Raw genomic sequence first — 18,339 nt, forward strand, 5'->3', positions numbered from 1 at the left:
TTTGTGACGTCGCAGCCGCGCCTCCTACCTTCGCGCTAGCAACCCGAGACCCACGATCTCCGAGGCTTAGCCCGTTGGAGGTCGCTTTGTTGTGAAAACGCGGGAGGATCTTACCAAGACGTGATGAAACTAGCTGCTAGCTTCCTTCTGATGCTTCTGGAAGGTGAGAGGCTACGCTTGGCCCGCTGGACGCTGCAGTAGTCTGAAGCTGCGGGTGGAGCTTCTCTGGGGCTCCCTTATGCTTCAGAAGGGCCCTGCCCCCCTGAGCTCCCTTGTTATGGGTTCTGAGCCGGCAGGCTCCAGGAAGTTGAGTTGTGCCTGATACAAGCTTGAGAGAGGTTGGTCTTTTATCTCTTGTCCCTGGAAGCCTTCCACCATAGCCATCAGGCATCACCCAAGACATACACTCACACACACATACACTCCAGATCTAGTCTGGATCTGGCCACTGGACCGGAAGTGCATTATGGGTTAAGGTCCATTCTTGTCTGTCCCCCTACCTTGCAGTGCTGCTCCTGCCTGAAACACCTCTTTCAGCTGAGGAAGCTTTAGCCTCCACTCCAGGCAGCCCTCTCTCATCCACTGAATATGAACGTTTCTTCGCCCTGCTGACCCCAACCTGGAAGGCAGAGACCACCTGCCGCCTCCGTGCAACCCACGGCTGCCGGAACCCCACTCTCGTTCAGCTGGATCAATATGAAAACCACGGATTGGTACCAGATGGTGAGGGCCAGACTGGTGGGAAAACTTAGGCATCTAGAGGTCACCTAGGCTCAGGGCAAAAGCTTCGTGCTCACATGAGAGTCGGGAGAAGGCTATAGCACAGCTCACCCCAGAACCTGTTCTCATTCTTGGTGACCTTGACTCGACCCTGGCCTTCCTATAACCAGCCTCTCCATGTGCGCTGTCCTTCCTCAGGTGCTGTCTGCTCTGACCTACCCTATGCTTCCTGGTTTGAGTCTTTCTGCCAGTTTGCTCAGTATCGTTGCTCCAACCATGTCTACTATGCCAAGGTGAGAAAGGTTAGGTCTGGTGAGCCAGGGCCAAGGGAACGCTGTGGGGGTGGGAAGTTGAGGAAGGGCTTTGGGAAAGTCATCTTAGTGCACGCTCCCTGTCAGTTTGCCAAGGTGGGCATAGTCTTCTCACCTTGGCCGTTCATACTGACTGAACCACCCTCATTACTGTGAGTGAAGGAGAGAAGAGATACAGGGAAGGCAGAGTCATATGGCCTGTCCATTGCTCCCAAAGGGTCCATGCTTTTTAGTCAATCAGCTGGAAAACACTGAAGGCCAGCAGGTGGCCTTTCTTAGAAGTAGAGGCTCCCTAGAGGCACTGCGCTCCTTCCTCCCTGCATGGGAACCGTGGGGGCTGCGACTTAATGGAAAGGGGTCTGAGGAAACTGCCGGGGCAGGAGCGGCTCCTCTTTGGAAAAGGAATTCCATTTCCCTGTCTTTCCTTGCAGAGGGTCCGGTGCTCCCAGCCAGTCTCCATCCTTTCCCCCAACACTCTAAAGGAGGTGGAGTCCTCAGCAGAAGTTCCTCTCACTTCCGTGACCACCCCCATTGTATCCCGTGCCACAGGTGAGACCTCCCAGAGTGGGGACCGCAGTTCCCAGCCCTGGCGTGGCAGTTCACAAGTCTGTTATTCCATTCCTGGGAGCTCTGACGCCCCCTTCTGGCCGCCACAGGCACTGCATGAATGTGGTGCACTGACGTATATTCAGGCGAAACACCTGTACACATAAAATGAAATTAAGAATAAAAGCCCCCCGGGCCTTTTGTAAATTGATATCTTCATTTTAGACAGTATTTGGGCTGGAGGTATACATATCTCAATGGTGGAATGTATACTTATGTTTTACACATACATTCTATACCTGAGGCTCAAGGCTTGATTCCTAGACCCCCCTCATTCTAACAGAAGGTGTTAGTTGCCAGCTCTTAGGAATACATGGTGTTCTCTAGGTGACATGGATAAATGATAACATTTGCTCCAGGAGTTAGGGAACAGGGACCCTTATAAGACAGTGGGAAGGAGCCACATACCAGCATGTTATGGCAATGTCCGTGTTTGTACATACTGTGTTCAGTGTGTGCGTGCACGTATGTGGAGATCAGAGGTCAATGCTGAGTGTTTTCCTCAGTCACCATATTTATTTATTTTGAGACAGGGTATGACTGTGAAGGCCTGGCTGGCCTGGAACTCACTATGTAGAACTTACAAAGACCTGCCTCTTTCTCCAGAATGCTGGCATTAAAGGCATATACACCCCTACCCCCAGCTCAGGCCACCTTAGTTTTTGAGACTGGGTCTTTTCAATAAACTTGGAGCTGGGCTGGAGAGAGAGAGCTCAGTGGTTAAAAGCACTGACCACTCTTCCAGAGGACAGGGGTTCAATTCCCAATGACCACATGGCCATTCACAGCTGTCTGTGACTTCAGTTCTAGGTGATTCAGCGCTCTCCCAGAGACATACATGCAGGCAAAATGCAATGCGCATAAAATAAAGATGAACATATCCAAAAAAAAGAAAAAACAAAAAAATAGACACCGGGCTGGAGAGATGGCTCAGCAGTTGAGAGCCCTGGCTGCTCTTCCAGAGGTCCTGAGTTCAATTCCCAGCAACTACATGGTGGCTCAGAACCATTTTTAATGGGATCTGAGGCCCTTTTCTGGTTTCTGGTGTGTCTGAAGACAACAACAGTGTACTCACCAAAAATAAAAATAAATAAATAAATAAATAATCTCAGAGCTGCTGAGCAAGATGGCCCATTAGTGATGGCATCGGCATCCAGGAAGCAGAGGGAACTCTGAATTCCAGGCTACAAGTCCACTAGCCAAGACTACATAGTGAGACCTTATCTCAAAATAATAATAATAATAATAATAATAATAATAATAATAATAATAATAATGGAAATAAAGCTAGAGCTCACTGGTAAGCCAGTAAATCCTCAACAGCATCCTGCCTCCGCCTCCCCAGCACGGAGATTGCGAGCACACGTTACCATACCCAGCTTTTATGTAGATTTTAACGGCTGAACTCTGGTCTCCACACTTGCAAATACTTTACCAACTGAGCTGACCCCCCCAGCCCCAATTTCTCGATCCAAAACAATACAAACAGACAAAAAGCTTGTGTTGACATTGCTTCAAGATAGGATCTCATGTAGTTCCCGCCTCAGGCTCGAGATGTGGCTGAGCTGGTTGGACTTGAAGTCCTGACCCTCCTGTCTCTACCTCCGGGCTACTGAGTCTGCAGGCCTGTACCTCCACAGCTGCCTATGCAGATGAGGTGACTCCAGGGGCTGGAAGTCTGATCCCTTCTTCCTCTTCTCTCTCCTGCTCTCTCCTAAACCTTGCTGCAGCCACGGAACACCAGGCCTTCCAGCCTTGGCCCGAGCGGCTCAACAACAATGTGGAGGAGCTGCTCCAGTCGTCCTTGTCCCTGGGAGGCAAGGAGCAACAGAGTAGTCGGAAGCTAGGCCTGGAGCAGCAGCACAAGCAGGAGCAGATCCAAGAACACAAGCTAGAAGAAGCGCAGGAGCAGGAGGAGCAAGAGGAAGAGGAAGAGGAGGAAGAGGCAAAGCAGGAAGAGGGGCAGGGGACAGAGGAGGGTCTGGATTCAGTGTCCAGACTGCAGTCAGACTCGGAGCCCAAGTTTCAGTCCAAGTCACTGTCTTCCAACCCTTCCTTCTTCACTCCCCGGGTCCGAGAGGTGGAGTCCGCTCCATTGATGATGGAGAACATCCAGGAGCTCATCCGGTCCGCCCAAGAAATGGACGAAATGAACGAACTGTACGATGACTCCTGGAGAAGCCAAAGCACTGGCAGGTACAGGAAATTGTGACTTCTTCATGGGCCCTGCCATCCCTGCTGCCTCCTCTGGAAATGCGAAGCCCACTTACCAGCTTTGGTCTCCAGACCCACTCAGACCTGCTTAGGCTTCGAGCACAGCTAGCAATGGCGGCCCTCCTGTTCTGTGCCCATCCTTGTTTTAAGCCTCACCCTGGGCTCTGGTCTTACCTCTGGCCTTGATTAGCACTAAAGCCTTCAGAAAGTTATTTCTCCATCTCGTTGTTGTTGTTCTTTAATATTTACTTAATTTTACTCAGGCATAATACGCGTGTGACTCTGTGTGTGTGTATGTGTGCGTGTGTGTGTGTGTGTGTGTGTGTGTCTGTGTGTGTGTGTGTGTGCGTGTACACGTGTGCAGGTGTCCGAGGAGCCCACAAGAGAGCGTCGGATCCCCTGGGTCTACAGGAAATGGATGGTTGTGAGCTGCAAGAGTGGGTGCTGAGGATGAGGACCAAACTCAGGACCTCTGGAAGAGCAACAGGTGCTCTCTTAACCATTGAGCCATCTCTCCAGCCACTGTTTTTTTTTTTTTTTTTTTGGTTTTTTTTTTTTTTCTTTCCATTTTTGACTTCGGTTCCTCTTGTAAAAGTAGGCAGTTGGTGCAAGGTCCTCTCGGGCTCCAGGATGGAGACCCTCTGCTAAGTATGCTGAATAGTGCATATGACCAAGACCAAGTGCTCAGCGGAGGGGAAGATGGATGTGGTGTTCTGCCCCAGCCCTCTAGCCCATCCCTACCAGTCTGTACTGTCTTCTTGCAGCCTCCAGCAGCTGCCCCACACGGAGACCCTGATGGTGCTATGCTATTCCATTATGGAGAATACCTGCACCATGACTCCCACAGCCAAGGCCTGGAGCTACATGGAGGAGGAGATCCTTGGCTTCGGGGATTCGGTATGTCCACCATGCTATTTAATGGACATCCCATGGGCCTGGCACTGTGTGAGCCATGGGTGAGGGGCTGGGTAAGGAAAGCATGAGACCTAGTTGAAGAGGTACCTTGGAAGGACATCTATTGCAGAGGAAGGCTCAGACCTGGTCTGGAAGCCAGTCTGGGCTGGAATGCGTCCTTCAGTTTTTCAAATTGCTAGGTCGTAAACCATCCCTTCAGTCCTCTTCAGCACCTTCAGTCCCTAGCTGTGCCTTAGACTCAGCTCTATTTCTTGCCAAAAGGGTCGTAGAACCTGTTCCTGTTGAGTCTGATGACGTGGGCTGTGGTCCCAGCTCCTTGGGAGGCTGAAGCAAATGAGTCCCAATTTCACTCTGGAATGGGCAGAATTATGAGTTCAACTTAGGGAAACCCAGTTGCAAAAAAAAAAAAAAAGGACACAGAGGGTTGAGGATGGAGCTCTGCGGTAGAACACTTGCCTGGCGTACAGAAGACCCTACGTTCAATCCCCAGCACTAAAAACCAATGTATTACAGAAAGCGCTTATATTAGGATTTTTCTAGAAAAGCAGAACTGATAGAATGAATATATATTGAAAGGAGTTTATTAGATTTGCTTACATGACATAGTCTACATGGCCCAACAATGTCTGTCTCGCACTGGAGAGGTTGGCAAATCTGGTAGTTGCTTAATCTGAGGCTGGATGTCCCAGCGGTCCCAATATGGCACTGAAAGACTGAGGATTTTCCTGGAGAGCTGCTGGTCTTCCGTCTATATTGGAAGCCAAAGAAGCCAGTTCTAATATCAGTGAAGGGATGTCGCACCAACATGATACAGACTTCCAGCAAGCGTGAAGGCAAGCAGGCAAAAAGTGAAGCCCCCTTCTTCCTTCTCCCTTTGATCTGGGCTACAGCCGAAGGGTTCTGCCCATATATAGGATCAGTCTCCCCTTCAAATAATCTGGTCAAGAAAATCCCTCACAGGAGTTCTCTGTGGCTTGCTTTTAGTTGGTTTCAAATCCAGTCAAACTGACCACCAAGGATAACCGTCAAACATCCACCCCTTGTCAGTTGGCATCCAGTCAGCTCTTGACGGCATGCTTCGTTTCCAAATGGAAACAGTGACGAGATTACAATTCTGCCTACACGTGATACAACTACCCCACATATAACTAAACACTATTTAAGAGGAGTTGACAAAATCCCTTGAAGAATGCTTAGTCTTTCAGTGTCCCATAATTTACATGTGGTAATATATACTTACAACACTTAAACACTGATAGTATCTCAATGGATGCTACATTACATGATAAAGAAATAGAGGAAAGAAAACACAGATATCTGCTTAATATATACGTGTCTGCACAAACATGTTCTTAGCAAACTAGGTCAGGAGCACTCGGGTCAGGCCCAGTCCTCATTTCTGGGACTGGTCACTAGGCCTTCGTTGATTTTACCGTCTTCTGTTCCTCATCCTGTATTTCCTCCCGTCAGGAAGACCTGGGAAGGCCTTGGCTCTCCCCCACGGAGGAGTAATTCATTCCTTTATCCCTGAAGGGTCTGGACCCTTTGTCATCCTGCCTGAATTAGGTTGTAGTTTCCCATTGACCTTAAACACGAGTCATGGTAACACCAAGGGATGCTGTGAGGCAGTGGTTCTCAATGTGTGGGTTGTGACCCCCCCTGGGGGTTGTATATTGTATCCTGCATATCAGATATCTATATTATAACTCATAATAGTATCAGAATTACCATTATGAAGTAGCAATGAGAATAATTTTATGGTTGAGGGTCACCACAACATGAGGAACTGCGTTAAAGGGCCATGACATTAGGAAGGTTGGGAACCACAGTCCTAGAGATCTCTGCAGTCCAGACATAATTTTATCCCCATGGTGAAGTTTTCCCTTGGTAGTCCGATTAATCACCCTCCTAAACATTATCCCTTTATTAGCCCGATGACTTGTGTCATGAGTCCAAAGTGGCCAAGGAAAGGTCTTGGCTTCCAATTAAGTGGAATGTTTATTGTGACTCCCGGCAGGAGTGCTCACCCTTGTGGAACCAAGTCTTCTAGGCTGGCCGAGCATGCACTCCAAGGAACAGGATGAAAAACTGTTCCTGGGGTGTCACAGAGGCGATAGTGAGGAATTCCATCGCGTTTCCACTCCTTCACTCCTGGACCATGAATCCTGGCTATAGGGAAAAAAATACTATATGTCGGAGGAGGTTGATTCAGAACATACACAGTCTTCTGGAAAACACTACGCCAGCCCTCTAGGCTACTCCCATCTAATTGATAAGTCACTGTCTTTTAAAAAAGCCAAATCCGGGGCTGGGGATTCGGCCCCCAGCTCCGGAAAAAAAAAAAAAAAAAAGAACTAAAAAAGCCAAATCCAGGGGCTGGAGCAATGGCTCGGAGGTTAAGAGTACTGGCTGCCCTTCCAAACGACCGGGGTTTAATTCTAAACATCCATATGGTGGCCCATAACCGTCTGCAACTCTAGTTCCACAACACGAGGAACATGAGGGAATCCTACACCCTCTTCTGGCCTCCAAGAGCACAAGGCACAACGCTAGTAGTAGACGGAGAGATGTACGTGCACACAGAACGCTCATACACCAAAACAATATTTAAAAAGTAAAAAGTCCATTCCCCCGTTTGATCAAGCCAGCTGCTTCCGAATATTGGGAAACATGGTGAGAGCAGTGGATTCCATGGCTATAGGGCACTCACTGGGCTGAGAAGTGCATTCCTTGATCAGAAGCAGAACTGATGGAATTCCATGATGGCAGATAAGGCAGGCATTCTGCAAGTCCGTGGATGACAATTTCACCAGAAACGTTATGTGCAAGACAGAAAAACCCATAAGTATTCATGGAAAGAAAACACACTGCACTTCCCCAATGCCACCTTCCGTGAGGTGGATAGCTGTTCCCCGGGAGCCTGGTGCCATAATCTAGATGCACGAGAGTGAAGGTTTACTAGAGTGGGTAACATGATACAGTCTCCTTGATAGTCCAGCCGTGGTAGTCGTTCAGTCCATGAGCCGGGCTGTCTCAGCTTTCCCAGCCAGGTACTGGAGCATGCGGGGTTCCTGGGGAGCAGCTGGTCTTCAGTCCACGCTGGGAGCCATTGAAGTGGAGGGGTACAGCACTGACAGCAGTGGAGTGGACACACTTGCCAGCGTGAGTGAAGCAAGCAGGCAAAGAAATACAGCTTCCTTTTCCCGTCTTCCTTTTATCCCCGCTTCCATCCGGTATTTAGGGCAGGTCTTCCCGCTTGAATAAGCTGGTCAAGAAAATCCCTCACAGGAATGCTGCATGGCTTTCCTTCTAGTTGATTCTAGATGCGGTCTAGTTGACAATCAAGACAACCATCTTAGCACTTCGAGGGATCTGTAAAAAGATTCCAGGGGTTGGGGATTTAGCTCAGTGGTAGAGCGCTTGCCTAGCATGTGCAAGGCCCTGGGTTCGGTCCCCAGCTCCGAAAAAAAGAAAAAAGAAAGAAAAAAGATTCCAGTTCTGATATTTCTCCCACATTTAGCAAGTCTATTCCCAGGAAGATATTTCTTTTTCGGGTTTTTTTGTTTTGTTTTGTTTTTGAGACAGTTTCCTTGTGTAGCCTTGGCCACCCTGGAACTCTGTATACCAGGCCGGCCTCGAACTCACGGAGATCTGCCTGCCTCTGCTTCCTGAGTGCTGGGATTAAAGTGCCACCACAATCACCGGCTAAAAGATACTTTTTTAAAAACAAGATTTACTTATTATGTATAGAGTTCTGCCTGCATGTACACCTGCAGGCCAGAAGAGGGCATCTGTAATGGGTTACAGATGGTTGTGAGCCACCGTGTGGTTGCTGGGAAATGAACTCTTAGCCACTGAGCCATCTCTCCAGCCTGAAAGATAGACCTTTAAGTGTTCCTTTGTTGTCAGTGTCGTTGTCTGAGCCAAGGTCTCTGCTGCAAAGGGCGCTTTGGAGCTCCTAGGCACAAGTGATCCTCTCACAGTTGAGTGTGCAGTACGCACTGCCACATACCATTCCCTGGTTTTGAAACTACAGTTTAGCCAACAACCACTGAGTGCCAGTCTACCAGGCATTCACCAATTTCTTCGACAGACACTGATGGGGTTCCAGCTATGTACTAGACACTTGGGATGCTCACAGTAGATTTGATGCTTGCTCTCGTCATCGTTGAGGAGAAAGAGAAGGAAAAGTAAAGCTGGGGTGTGCTCAGTAGGAGGGTGTGCAAGGCCCCGGGGTGTGCTTCATGGGAGAATGCTTGCATATCTGAGGTACTTGGCTTTGGTACTTGGGGCAGCAGGTATATACCAGCAGACCTGGGCATTATCGGGGAGATGGGCACTGTGGGGGTGAGGAGGAAAGTTGCAAGAAAGCATCCGGCGTCGTGAACAGGCCACTCTCCAGGATTGCAAGGACCAGAGAATGTTCTTAGAGGAACTGGAGTTTAAACTGAGACCTGAAGGGAGGTAACAAGGCAAAAGAAGGGGCACAGTGGAAAGTTCTTGGTAGAAAGACCAGTGTGCACAGTGGCTTTCTCTGCAGCAAGCAAGAACTGAAAGTTCATGAAGAGCTCGGAATGAACTTATTTTCTGGCTGGAAGGGTCTTCGCCCGGGTGCAGGAGGCTAATGGGGAGTTGGCAATCTTATCAAAGGGTGTGGTAGAGCCTTTTTAGAAACACGTACGTTCAGAGGTCATGGAGACTCAGGGTGGTATGGTTGGATAAGGGAACAGAGTCCATTTTTACTGAGCATGTAGTAGCAGAAAACAGAGTCAAAAAGATAGGGTACTAATGGGGAAAACCTGAAGCCCATTTAATGTTGCAGGCAAAGGAAAATCCATAAAGGTTTGGGGCCAGGGTCCTGTTGTCTTCCTTGCCTGCTGCTGCGAGATTAGCATGGGTTGCAAAGGAGCCCATGCTGTTTCAGGCTGCACCTTGGGTGACAGTGGGCTCCCCTGAAGGTGTGGTTGGCCAGATCTGTCTGGTTGGGGTAAGGAGAGCCCAGCGCTCAGCCAGGAGGTTGTAACTCCACTTTGTGAAAGAGCTCCACTTTGTGAAAGAGCTTCCAGGAACTGGCGGGTTTGGATCTAGGCATTTGATGGAGGATGACTTGGAGATAGAAAGACCTGGATCCAACTTCGAGCAGTGTTCTTAACCACGTGGAACCTCAGTCTCCTGAAGAAGTGCCAACATTGGATAGAACTTTGGGGACTAACAGTGTTTCTTTGCTGTTTCTGACTTGGACACAATGGCTCACCACCTAGACCAGACTGGCCTGGAACTCAGAGGTCCACTTGCCAGTGCCTCTGGGGTTCTGGGATTAAAGACTTGTGCCATCACGCCTGGCTGGGGTTTTTTGTTTGTTTGTTTTCTTTTCTTTTGTTTTCTAAAGAAAGGATCTCTGTAGGCCTAGCTGGCCCGGAACTTGAGGATTTTGAGCTCCTGATCCTCCTGCTTTCACCTTCCAACAGGGTAAGTCCCTGACTGCTTGCTTGTCTTTTTATGATGCTCCTGACTGCTGGCCAGCACTGTCACCTCTGCAAATATGATTAGCACTGTCATTATGAAGTGGAGAGGGGAATTGGTCCCTTTTGGGTTGCTTAAGCAAGGATGATTGCCTCCCCCCATGTTAGAGGCCTGTGAATTACTCAGTGAGGAGGATTTGGGCCTTGGGGAAGAAGTCAGAGCTGGTAATAAAGATGTGGGTGCCACCTGTAGAAGTAGATCGCCTAGGACTGAATAACCATCCAGAAAGCGCTGAGAGGAGGTCCCCAAGGAATTCTGAGGAAGGAGGAGAGGGGAGGAAAGCAAAAGGCCTTAAGTCAAAGGCATCAAACACTGTGCAGTATGCTCTGGAGGTCTGAAGCAAGGGAAAGGAGAGCCTGCCAAAACTTAGCCTCAAACTCCTGTCCCAGGTCTGTGACAATCTTGGACGGAGACACACAGCTGCCTGTCCCCTCTGTGCATTCTGCTCCCTGAAGCTAGAGCAGTGCCACAGCGAAGCCAGCGTGCTGCGCCAGCAATGCGACGCCTCCCACAAGATCCCGTTCATCAGCCCCCTGCTCTCAGCTCAGAGCATATCCACCGGCAACCAGGTACCTCAGCTGGGAAGCCCGCAGCGCGGCCAGCTGACGGGGCTGTGGGAAGGAAGGAGGCCTGGGGCTAGAGAGGCCTGCACCTCTCACGCGTCTCTGTCCCATAGGCGAAGATACCAGAAAAAGGTCGCTTTGCTGGGCTAGAAATGTACGGAGGGCTCAGCTCTGAGTTCTGGTGTAACCGGCTCGCCTTGAAGGGCTGTGAAGATGACCGGGTCGCCAACTGGCTCAAGGCAGAGTTCCTTAGCTTCCAAGATGGGGATCTCCCCACGAAGGTCAGATCCTCCTCTTCAACCTTAGCTCCTTCAGCCGTCCCCAGTTCTTTCTAGGTACTTGTTCTAAACAGCCTGGCCTTCGGATCCTGGCTCCGAGACACAGCCCTTAGCGTCCTCCTGCCATTCTTCAACACCCTTCCCTCAGCAAAGCAGGGTCGCATTCAAGCAACAGTAGGAACGCTACCCAGGGAGAAAACTCCAACCCTCGGGGGTACGAGATGGAGACGGAGGCTCTAGCTGCAGCCTTGCCCATCACTAGCTGCTTGGCTCTGCTCAAGTCACTGCCCACTGCAGCCCAAAGTTACAGTCACTGCTGCAACCCTCACCGCCCAGCCCTGTGGACCCTGCCTTCCTAGCTCAGCCTGAAGCCGTGTTCCCCACAGCCCAGTGCTCTCCCTGACCAATAATATCAGCACATCCCCCCTCACCCCCGACCTGCCTCCTCTGAGTAGTTAATCATCTGTTGTTGCTCAGAGCTAGTCCCCAAGCCCTCTCCACAGTTTGAGGGTAGGCAGGGTCCGTGGGGGAGTGATTGTCACTTGTCAGAGACCCCCCTCCCCCTCCCCCTCACTCATCACCAACAGACTTCTTGATAATTGGACCACTAGTTGGATCTATACTCTGTTCTTCTGTCTCCCCACCCCCACCTCTGTGTGTGTGTGTGTGTGTGTGTGTCTGTGTGTGTGTGTCTGTGTCTGTGTGTCTGCCTGTGTGTATGTCTGTCTGTACGTATGTATGTATGTCTGTATGTATGTCTATCTGTGTCTTGTGTTGCTAGGGGTGGCACCAAGCACCTATGTGTGCTAAGCAAACCCTTGGCCATTCATGTACTGGCCTCTTAAGCACCTTTCTCTGCACCCAGTAAGCTGGCCAATAGAACAGACCCTTGTGGTCCCTGTTACCTCCCGACTGCTTCCCAGGGGTTCATGATGGAGAGTAGAAGGAAGTAAAGGAAGACAGTGGGGTGCCTCCCCACCCCCAGCTATGCAAGGTTTGCTGCACTAGAGCCCTGTCCCACCCAGGGCAGGCTGTCATTACCCTTAAACTAGATACTGGTGTCCTGTCAGGATTTTGATGCTCTTTCCCTGGCTCTCCCGGTGTAGATTTGTGACACAAACTACGTCCAGTACCCAAACTACTGTTCCTTCAAAAGCCAACAGTGCCTGTTGAAAAACCAGAACAGAAAGGTGAGTGGCTGGCCCTGTCCTCACCTCCCAGCAGTCCCTTAGTGCCCCTGGGAGGGCCTGTTCCCAGCCCTTCTCTTCCAGAAGCTAGGCTGTGGAAACAGTTCCCCGTCAGCAGTTCTCACACGATGCCTTCTCTTCTTAGCCTTGGGGTGAGCCAGGGTCTCTCAGGCAGGAGTGGGCAGGAGAGGCTGGGACAGATAAGAGGGATGGGCCCTGAGAACCCAGAGGGAGAGCCTCAGCTGGCCTGGAAACCAGACAGTGAGTTTCAGTCCAACCTCCCAGCCTTATGCATTATGTAGTCTAGGGTAACGTGCTTCCTCTCTGAGTCTAGGCCTCCTCCACCTGTATTCCTTTCTGCCCTCTCCCTCTTGCCCCTGGTTCTGGCACCTCCTTACCCCCACTCCCCATACACCATCCCTTTGTAGATGTCCCGCATGAAGTGCATGCTGAACGAGAAGTACCACGTGCTGAGCCCGGCTAAAGGCGAGGAGGTTATACTCCGGTGGAGCCAAGAGTTTAACACTTTGACTCTAGGCCAGTTTGGATGAGCTGAGGTCTGTGCTGTCCCCACCCCAGCCCAGCCTTTCCACATTCTCCATCGCTCTCAGACTACATCTGTCAGTTGGCTTCCAGGTGCCTCTCAGGGGCCTCCCACCTGGCCCCTACGTGCATTTTCTTTGGGTTGGAAGAACAGTCCCAGAGAGGTGCATGATGGGAACTCCGCACGCCTTGAAGAATACCTTCAAATAAAATGTTTGTCTTCAGCCCATGTGCTCTCTTTTTTTTTTTTTTTTTTTTTTTGTTCTTTTTTTTTTTTCGGAGCTGGGGACTGAACCCAGGACCTTGTGCTTCCTAGGCAAGCGCTCTACCACTGAGCTAAATCCCCAACCCCCCATGTGCTCTCTTTATTGTGGACCCCCACTGTCACCCCAGTGTGAGGTCTCCACAGTGGTGAGAGAACTTCCTGGGAACAGCACTGAGGGAGGCATCTCCACAGCAGGCCTAAGCTGTCAAGGAGTTGCGCTGAGAGAACTGCAGCTGGCATCCGAGAGGTTGGGAGGGCCATGAGGGTGTTCAGGTCTTCATCTCTGAAGCTCTGGGCTCCATGAGTTCTCATGTGAATGCAGAATTTTCAAGGGCAAGTCCTGAGATTATGTCAACCCCAGAAAAGTATGACATAGCTCGCCACTTCCCTCTGTTGGGAGGGAGGAAACTACATCCCGGAGCTCAGAAGTCCTTGACGATGAACCACCTTGCCAGATGGTCTCAATGATGAAGCACCTTGAAGTGTTTGTTACGTTGGCACTGCTCTTGGATAATTTTTTTTTCCTTTTCTTTTTTTCGGAGCTGGGGACCGAACCCAGGGCCTTGCGCTCGCTAGGCAAGTGCTCTACCACTGAGCTAAATCCCCAACCCCGCTCTTGGATAATTTGCACACTCACAGTAGCCTGGGGAAACTGCAGTCTCTTCTATAGGCCAACAGTCATTGTCTTTGTTAGGGTTCCATTGCTGGGAAGGGGCACCATGACCAAGACAAATCTTAGAAAAGACAACATTTAACTGGGGCTGGCCTACAGGTTCAGAGGTTCAGTCCATTATCATCATGACAGCATGGCAGTATCCAGGCAGGCATGATGCTGGAGGAGCTGAGGGTTGTACATCTTGATCCAAAGGCAACCACCCAGGAAAAGACTCATATTCCACACTGGGCAGAACCTGAGCTTAGGAAACCTCAAAGCTCACCTCCACAGTGACATCCTTCCTCCAAGGCCACACCTCCTAATAGTACCACCCCCTGTGGGCCAACCATTCAAAAACAGGAGTCTATTGGGGCTCAACCTATTCAAAACACCACAGACATGAACAGCATTTTAACACAAACGAAACGGCTTGGGGGTTGGGGTTGGGGAAATGTAGCTCACTGGGTAGAGGTGCTTACCCGGCATGGACAAGGCCCCTGGATTCAGTCAGGCATGGTGGGCCATGCCTTTAATCCCAGTCCTTGGGAAGTGGAGGCTAAAAGAGAAGAAATTCAAGGTCATCCTTATGCATAGTTTTAAGGTCAACTTAGGCTACATGAAACCCTTTCTTTAAAAAAGGGGGGGCTAATTCTGGGGAGCTAGAGAGATTGCCTAGCAAATAAAATCATTTACTGAGCAGGACTGGTGTCTTCAGTCAAAAACCGGAACCATGTAACGGGGAAGGTGAGAATAGACACCACAGTGTTGACACAGGTAAATGGCATGATTGTACAGTGCATACATACATCTCTCTGTCTCTCTCACACACATACACACACACACACACACACACACACACACACACACACACACACACTTCTTCCTACAATTCTGTGTGATGTCATATGCCTGTAATCCCAGCACTTGAGAGGTAAAGAGGAGACAGCAGTCTGGGCTACATGAGACCCTGTCTTTGTCTTGGTTTTTATAGACAGGGTTTTTCTGTGTAGCCCTGTAGATTGGGCTGACCTCAGACTGGCAGAGATCTGAATACCTCTGTCCCCCAAGTACTGGGATTAAAGGTGTGTGACACCATCACAGGGCTTGAGACCCTGTCTTTAAAAAAAAAAATTAGGAGGGGGTTGGGGATTTAGCTCAGTGGTAGAGCACTTGCCTAGCAAGCGCAAGGCCCTGGGTTCGGTCCCCAGCTCCGAAAAAAAAAAAAAAAATTAGGTCAGGTGCGGTGATACTCACCTTTAATCCTAGCACTGGGGAGGCAGAGGCTGATCTCCGATCTCCATGAGCTCCAGCTTAGCCTGGTCTACAGAGCAGGTTCTGAGTCAGCTAGAGCTGCATAATAGACCATGTCTCAAAAAAGACAAAAAAATTAGAGGGGCAGAGAAAAGCTCAGAGGTTGAGGATATGTCCTACTCCTACAGAAGACCGAGGTTTGGTTCCCAGCAGCCCTGTCTGGTGATTCACAACCATCTGTAACTTCAATTCCAGAAGATTGAGGGCCACCGTCCAGCCTTCACAAGCACCAGCACACACTTTGCACACAGACCTACTCAAACACACACACATAAAAATATTTTCGGGGGTTGGGGATTTGGCTCAGTGGTAGAGCGCTTGCCTAGCAAACGCAAGGCCCTGGGTTCGGTCCCCAGCTCCGGAAAAAAAGAAAAAAAAAAAAAAAAGAAGAAGATAACATTAGAAGATAAAAATATTTTCAATTTCAATCTTTTTGTTTTTAATTAAAACATAATTACTTAATTTCTCCCCTTCCTTGTTCCTCCCTTTAATTCCTTCCAGGTTCCCTCCTCATTCACTCCCAAATTAATGGCCTCTTTTTCTTTTTTTTTTTTTTTTTTTATTTTTTTAAAGATTTATTCATTTATTATATATGATTACACTGTAGCTGTCTTCAGATACACCAGAAGAGGGCATCGGATCTCTTTACAGATGGTTGTGAGCCACCATGTGGTTGCTGGGAATTGAACTCAGGACCTCTGGAAGATCAGTCGGTGCTCTTAACCGCTGAGCCATATCTCCAGCCCCATGGCCTCTTTTTCTTTGACTGTTATTGCTACACACACACACACACACACACACACACCACACACACACAGACACACACATACACACACATACACAGACACACTCGTGCACGCACACACATAGACACACACACACAAACACATACACACACACAGACACACACAGACACACACACATACACATACATACACACACAGACACACACAGACAGACACACACACATACATACACACACAGACACACACAGACACACACAGACACACAGACACACACAGACACACACAGACAAACACACGCACGCATGCACACACACACACACACACACTACAACCTACTGAGTCTATTTAGCATCGTTTGTGTGCATTCAGTGTGGAGGGTTTTGGCAGTGGTTAGGCAATTATAAGGAAAGACTAATTCTTCCTCTCTAGGCAGTCAGTCGTGAACGGCACTTCTTCATCTAGAGGTGGGAGCCCCAGAGACCAGTCCACCTACTAGTGGTGTTACTGTTCAGTTCCTACTTAGTCAGCCATGTCTGCCGAGGTACAATGGGTCCTACTTCCTGTCATTTCTACTTCCTGTTCCTCTGGTTCTTAGTCCTTCTGCCCCTCTTTGGAGATGTTCCCCGAAGTGCAGGGGGTATATCGTGGGTACACCAGCAACAGTTGATCTTTGCATTGTGTTTAATTGTGGTTTCCTGTGGCATAAAATTCCTTTTAAGCCAGGTGGCGGTGGCGACACATGCCTTTAATTGCAGAACACTGGAGGTAGAGGCAGGAAGGATGTCTATAAGTTCAAGGCCAGCCTGATCTACATAGTGAGTTCAAAGCTAGCCAGGGATACATAATGAGACCTGTCTCCAAAAAAATAATAAGAAAGAAAAGAAAAGAGAAGGAAGGAAGAGGGGAGGGGGAAAAAGAAAAAAAGAAAAGGAAGGAAGGAAGGAAAGAAGGAAGGAAGGAAGGAAAGGTTGAAACTTGCTCTAAACAGTAGACCCAGGGTGTATGCATAGCTGTGTGCTAGAGCACTTGCTTAGCGTGCACATGAGATCTTATATTCAATCATCACGAAGGTAAAATTAGAGTAGTCTAATGCACCCTCCATCCATCAGGAGTGATAACCCAGGGCTTATCATTCAGCAGAATGTTCCTGCTGCATTTTGCCCAGGGTTGGCCAAACTCATTTAACCACGATCCCTTTGTCAGCTACCTCCAGAAGACCGTTCTGTGCTTACTAATATGCACTGAAGGGCTATGCTCAGCCCAAAGAGCAGACAGAGACCACCACAGGCTCCCTTCCGGAGAGGAGGAAGCATCCAGTCAGGCAACTGCTTTGATGGAGGGACTGGGTGTGTTCTGGTAGGCAGGCAAGGAAGGAGAACACTCGGCAGACCAATGAGCCCCAAGCAGGGGAAGCTACAACCGCATGGGCTAAACCACCTTGCTGACCGAAGAGAGGAAGAGAGACAGGCAGGGAGGAGACAGGTGAGTACATGGGGGAGCAGGGGGGTGGGGGAGGTTAGTCATCAGGTATCAGTGGGTGGGTGTGCCACAGAGAGTTCCGGGAAACTACAAGCCTGTGAGCCATAGTTGCGGCTTAGGTGACTGGGGCTAGGGCTGGGTTTTCACCAGCATTTAGAACTTGCTTCTCTGGCCTGAGTGTGAAGGTATCTGTGGTCAAGGCTTTTCTCATCTTTGATTCTGTGGGGTTGGGTGAGTGCAGGAGCTGGGAAGGATGTACCGAGCTCTGTGAGGTGGGTGTGTCAGGCCCGCCCAGGAGCAGGTCCTACCAGCGAAGCTCAGCCCAGCCCAGAGTGTCAGCGGAAGCAGGCTTGGGGCAGCGGCAGAGGAAGAGCAACCAAGCACAGGTATGGGGGTGTGACATGTGGGGCTGTACCACCAGAAGTGGGGGCATTGGTGAGGAGGGCGAATGTAGGTGGGCCATAGGCTCTGGGAAACCCTCTAAGACACAGCGAGAAGGCAAACAGGGCTGCCCCATGTGGACAGATCTTTCCATAGGGATCCTGAAGAGGCAGCCCACGAGCCTGAGACACCTGAGGGGCTGAAGCCCCACTGCGGGCCACCATAGGGTCTTCCCCTAAATCTTCAGGCTCCTGCTTTCATGCTGACCCTGAGCTCTCTGAGGTCTGCTCCCCTCAAACCCACTCATCCTCTAGGGCCAGGTCCTGTTCTGGAAGACACAGAGCTGATCTGAGTAAAACTGGCTAAAGAGGTTACTGGTAAAGATACCTTACTCGGGCTACCAAGGTATGTTTTCTTTGGTTATTTGGTGCTGGGGATGGAATGTCCTATATGCTAAGCATGTGCCATACCGCTGAGTGTCCCTTTTTTTGAGATGTAGTCTAGGCTACATCTATATGTAGCCAGAGAGGACCTTGAACTCCTGAACCCTCTCTCTGGAATCCTGGGATTACAGGCATGGAGCACCACACACATCAGGTTTATGCACGTGCTGGAGGTTGAATCTAGGTTCAATCACTGAAC

At 49.7% G+C, this 18,339-nt stretch overlaps 1 protein-coding gene across 3 annotated transcripts; it reads left to right on the forward strand.

Moving 5' to 3' along the window:
- Positions 1 to 24: 24 nt before the first annotated feature.
- Acrbp (acrosin binding protein) lies at positions 25 to 13,084 on the forward strand. 3 transcript variants are annotated; one of them, NM_001401824.1, is made up of 10 exons: positions 30 to 163; positions 508 to 723; positions 919 to 1,013; positions 1,463 to 1,580; positions 3,368 to 3,833; positions 4,616 to 4,748; positions 10,679 to 10,858; positions 10,966 to 11,133; positions 12,237 to 12,320; positions 12,746 to 13,084. In NM_001401824.1, the coding sequence occupies exons 1-10, from the start codon at positions 124 to 126 to the stop codon at positions 12,866 to 12,868; spliced, it is 1,623 nt and encodes a 540-aa protein (NP_001388753.1). In that variant the 5' UTR covers positions 30 to 123; the 3' UTR covers positions 12,869 to 13,084. The 3 variants fall into 3 exon arrangements, 2 of the variants coding, with proteins under 2 accessions (NP_001020220.1, NP_001388753.1); XR_005503305.2 differs by lacking the exons at positions 10,966 to 11,133; positions 12,237 to 12,320; positions 12,746 to 13,084 and adding an exon at positions 10,156 to 10,235 and having other exon boundaries at positions 25 to 163; positions 10,679 to 10,817; NM_001025049.1 differs by lacking the exons at positions 4,616 to 4,748; positions 10,679 to 10,858; positions 10,966 to 11,133; positions 12,237 to 12,320; positions 12,746 to 13,084 and having other exon boundaries at positions 29 to 163; positions 3,368 to 4,063.
- The last annotated feature ends 5,255 nt before the right edge of the window (positions 13,085 to 18,339 follow it).

Source organism: Rattus norvegicus, chromosome 4 (assembly GCF_036323735.1).
Source record: "Rattus norvegicus strain BN/NHsdMcwi chromosome 4, GRCr8, whole genome shotgun sequence".
In the NCBI taxonomy this organism is placed as follows: domain Eukaryota; kingdom Metazoa; phylum Chordata; class Mammalia; order Rodentia; family Muridae; genus Rattus; species Rattus norvegicus.

Bases quoted from the DNA above. Each gene is read 5' to 3' on its own strand.
- Acrbp (NM_001401824.1), top strand. From the start codon at position 124: ATGAAACTAGCTGCTAGCTTCCTTCTGATGCTTCTGGAAG. The intron at 1,581-3,367 runs GTGAGACCTCCC...ACCTTGCTGCAG, and splicing joins CATTGTATCCCGTGCCACAG to CCACGGAACACCAGGCCTTC. The intron at 12,321-12,745 runs GTGAGTGGCTGG...ATCCCTTTGTAG, and splicing joins TGAAAAACCAGAACAGAAAG to ATGTCCCGCATGAAGTGCAT.